This window comes from Cryptomeria japonica, chromosome 5 (genome assembly GCF_030272615.1).
Source record: "Cryptomeria japonica chromosome 5, Sugi_1.0, whole genome shotgun sequence".
Taxonomy (NCBI): Eukaryota; Viridiplantae; Streptophyta; class Pinopsida; order Cupressales; family Cupressaceae; genus Cryptomeria; species Cryptomeria japonica.
The window spans coordinates 589,034,331-589,037,951 of NC_081409.1; the positions used below are offsets into that span (position 1 = coordinate 589,034,331).

The 3,621-nt window shown below is 39.9% G+C and overlaps 1 protein-coding gene across 1 annotated transcript; it reads left to right on the forward strand.

Annotated features, from left to right (window-relative positions):
• The first annotated feature begins 545 nt into the window (after nt 1-545).
• Nucleotides 546-1,019, forward strand: LOC131875981 (uncharacterized). The gene has a single exon (XM_059220733.1). It carries the CDS (start codon nt 546-548, stop codon nt 1,017-1,019), a length of 474 nt encoding a protein of 157 aa, XP_059076716.1.
• Nucleotides 1,020-3,621: the final 2,602 nt, after the last annotated feature.

Here is a 3,621-nt window from a genome sequence, read left to right on the forward strand (position 1 = left end):
AGAGATGTAATAAATAGAGAAAGGAGCCTATGGATAAGAAACAAAGCCAGAAACAATGAAAAATTACCTAGGAGTAGTAAGTAAAGTGGAGAAGTGATGCCCGAGATAAGGAAACATAGTGATCTAAAGCTTTTATTACCCCACGTGGCAATTGACATGATGTAAAAAAGAAAAGGTGGCCAAAGGATAAATAGAAAGACACCAACTCATTAGTCAGAGGGAGTCAAGGATTAATTGTGGTCATCCAAATTCTCATCAATAGTTGAAATTCAAACTTTCAAAGACAACAACCACTTTTTTGCACAAGTAGGAATTAATGGAATTGCAATAAAAGAAGAAACTTTATTGCATTTTTCTTGACCAAGCATTCAGGCGATAAAAAAGCAGTTGCAGAGCGCAGAAAAAGTGAATTCAAGCAGTATTAAGGTGATCAAGCACAAGCAACAAAGAAGTAAGTAAAATTCAAGTGCCCTCTGTGTGAATTTGGTAGGATTGTTTGTGTGAGTTGCTAGTGTTTTTCAAGCCTTAGTCTCTACAATTTCATCATGGACTCACCAATTGATAAAACCACAAGCCCTAAGAAATCCCAAGAGGCTGGGACTAGCTCAAATGTCCCTAAAATTACTCTTGTCATTCCATTAAGCATGATAGCCCCACTTAAAGAGCTTCAAGGTGCCCCAGTTGTAGAATCAAATCCTGAGCGTAACCCTAAAGCAGCTCCTGCACAAACTGAGGAGGTTGAAGCCAGTGCTCCCCCAAAGAAAACCAAGAGGAAGAGGGAGCCGAAGAAGGTGATAGCTGTAGTGTTTGATGAGTCAGAGGAGGAAGCCTTTGCCCTAAAAACTACCAAAAAACTCACCCCCAAGAAGAGGAAATCCAAGAAGTATGAGGAGGCCAAAGTTTCTATTAAGGAAGCACCTGTTCAACAAGCCCCTGTTGAGGTTGAAAAGGAAGAAGTTGCAGAGAAGGCAGTTGAGGAGCCTAAAGAAAAGGCCGAAGAAACACTAAAGAAGAAGTAGGTGAAGAAGAGAACCCCTCCTAAAAAGAAAGTTGAGTCCACCCCTGTTGCAGAAGAGACTCCACAGCCTTAGGAGGAACAAGTAACACTAGCAGAACCTCCCAAAATAGTTGTTGAGGTGGAGAAAGAGATAGTGATGAAATTGGAAGAGTTGGCTAGGAGGCAAACCAGAGTAACCCAGGTCTTGAGCTAAGATTTAATAGACCTCTTCACTAGTTAAAGTGCCGTAGAGTCTTTCAGAATAAAAGGGAGATTCATAGGCTGTATGCAGAGATGCTATCATGGGACATAGAGGGTTGGATGTCTTCCACACTTTCTATGGGAATAGAGACCAACCAAGCCCAATTTGTAACCCTTGGAGGCTAAACATAGGGAAGCTGGTAGTCCCAAATATATTTATTGAGCCAATGTTGATCAGGGAATTGGATAAGAAATTTAACCCCCCAAGCCATACTATAAGAAACCTGCAAGGACAAGTCATTTTGGATACTTCTCAAAAAGCTATAACTAATTGGTTTGGGCTGAATGGGTTAGCCATTAAAGGGATAAACAAAGGGGCCTTGTTGAGACTATATGAGAAGAATAGGAGAAAAATTAGGAGGGAGTACTTGGCAATGTTTTTGAGGAAGGTCTCCAAGTTCACTCCCAATTACATCCTCCCCTCTGAAAGTGAACCTTTCCCTCTTGAAAAGTTTGAGACCTCTTTTGTGAGGACCTACTATGCCTTGTGCCAGGTATTGGGGGAATATTGTGGGACTACATGATGCTAGTAGTATCCATCCAACATCTAGACACTAATGAGCTTTTTGATTTTGCAACCATCTTATAGACCAAGTTCTATGAAGGCGTAATGAAGGAAAAGAATGAGGAAGCTCGATTAGATTTCAAGCATTAGTCTTTGGTGTGTCATCTCCTTTTGTTCCAGAATAGGTCAGTGTGGTCCCTGAAGCTGAATATCAGAATGATAGATCCTCAGACAAGGTTACCATGGCCGGTTCAAAGGTGGACATAGGTGTGGGACAAAGTCTCCTATTTTGGTGATTACTACATATTCTTTGATTTTTTTGTTAAGAAGGTCTTAGACATGCTGAGTGTTGTAATCCCAAGGCTGCCTACACAAATTATTAAGGAGCTAAGAATAAGGGCTTACAAAGTTGATAATGTACAATATCCAGAAGGGGCTTACAACCATAATTTTGGAGATTTCTTGTTCTATGAGGATTGCACCATCATTAGGTGTTATGGTTTTAAAAAGGCTCCTCACATGATACCCATTTTTATATCTCCCAAGGTTGCATTTTTGGAATTCATGTGGCAGTTGATGTGGGTTGACAAGGATCAAATCCCGAAGAGGAAGGGGAACCATCTCTCCAAGCCCACCAGTTACATAGAATTACTTATTGGTTGTGACAACTTGGAGAAGTTCCAAGGTTTTTTGGTTAGGAATTATAGGTTCAAGGTAGACATTGCTAGGAATTATGACCCTGAGGGGTATACAAGAGATTTAATGCTTAACAAACTCAAAGAAAAAAGCTAACACCATCAATTCTATGAAATGGAAGACCTGCTAAGGAATGCTCTACCTGGAGAAGCAAAGTAGAGAAAAAAAATGGGAGATGTTGAAGAAAATAGAAAAGGAGAAGATAGTAGAAGATGAGAACTTTAAAGGCATACTCAGGTCAGAGTTCCAATCAGATATTGTTAGGATGATCATCCCTCTCCAAAATGCAGATGATATCATCCAGACAGAGATCAAGAGAAAAGAGGCCAAGGAACAAGGGCATAAATTAGATGAGCGAATTGTCATTGATGTCCCCACATTCTACAAAAAGGGAGTAGTCATCAAGGGATAGGGACAACATGAAGCCTCTAGGTTAACTGCTAAGGACAAGGAGCCAATGCTAGGGGAGATAAGAAAATTTGAGAAGGGAAAGGCCAAGATCTTAAATTTGGTATATATTCTTGAGACAAATAACTTGAATGTGCCCCCTCCTTCCCCTCCTAGAGACTTTTTCCATGAAGATGAACCAACTAAGAAACTTGATAAAAATGATAGAGCCTTGGTTCCTAGTGTTATCCATGTGAGCGATGTGGAAGATGAGAGGATGGATGCTTAAAGGGAATTCATGTCTGATGATAACTTTGTGAATTCCCCTAAATTCAAATATTTTTGGCTCAGAGAAAAGGTGAGGAATGCAGCCGAGGGGGAATAAATAAATGTTTATCTAAAGCAGTCACCCCCACTTGAAGCAGTCACCGGTTAGGAGGGGCCTCAAAGAGATTAGTTCAGACTGTTCAATAAGAGTAAACACAATGAATAAAGAAGGACATGATGGATGCAATGCATAACAATTTGTATTATAATATGAAAACTTATTACAGCCAATTAGTAACAACCGGGTTGCAGAAACCAACTCATAGGCTTGCTAAACCATGCTCAAAATACAGAATAGGTCACAACTGGGACCTCAAATCTTAAGAACTATCTTCTATGCTCAGTCTAACTTCTTGGTTACATTCTAATGCTTGATTACAATTATTTATATGATCCAAGGTGATTCGGTTGGCCCAAAAAGAGATCAAAAGGTTAAGAACAAGACCTA

Bases quoted from the DNA above. Each gene is read 5' to 3' on its own strand.
- LOC131875981 (XM_059220733.1), top strand. From the start codon at position 546: ATGGACTCACCAATTGATAAAACCACAAGCCCTAAGAAATCCCAAGAG.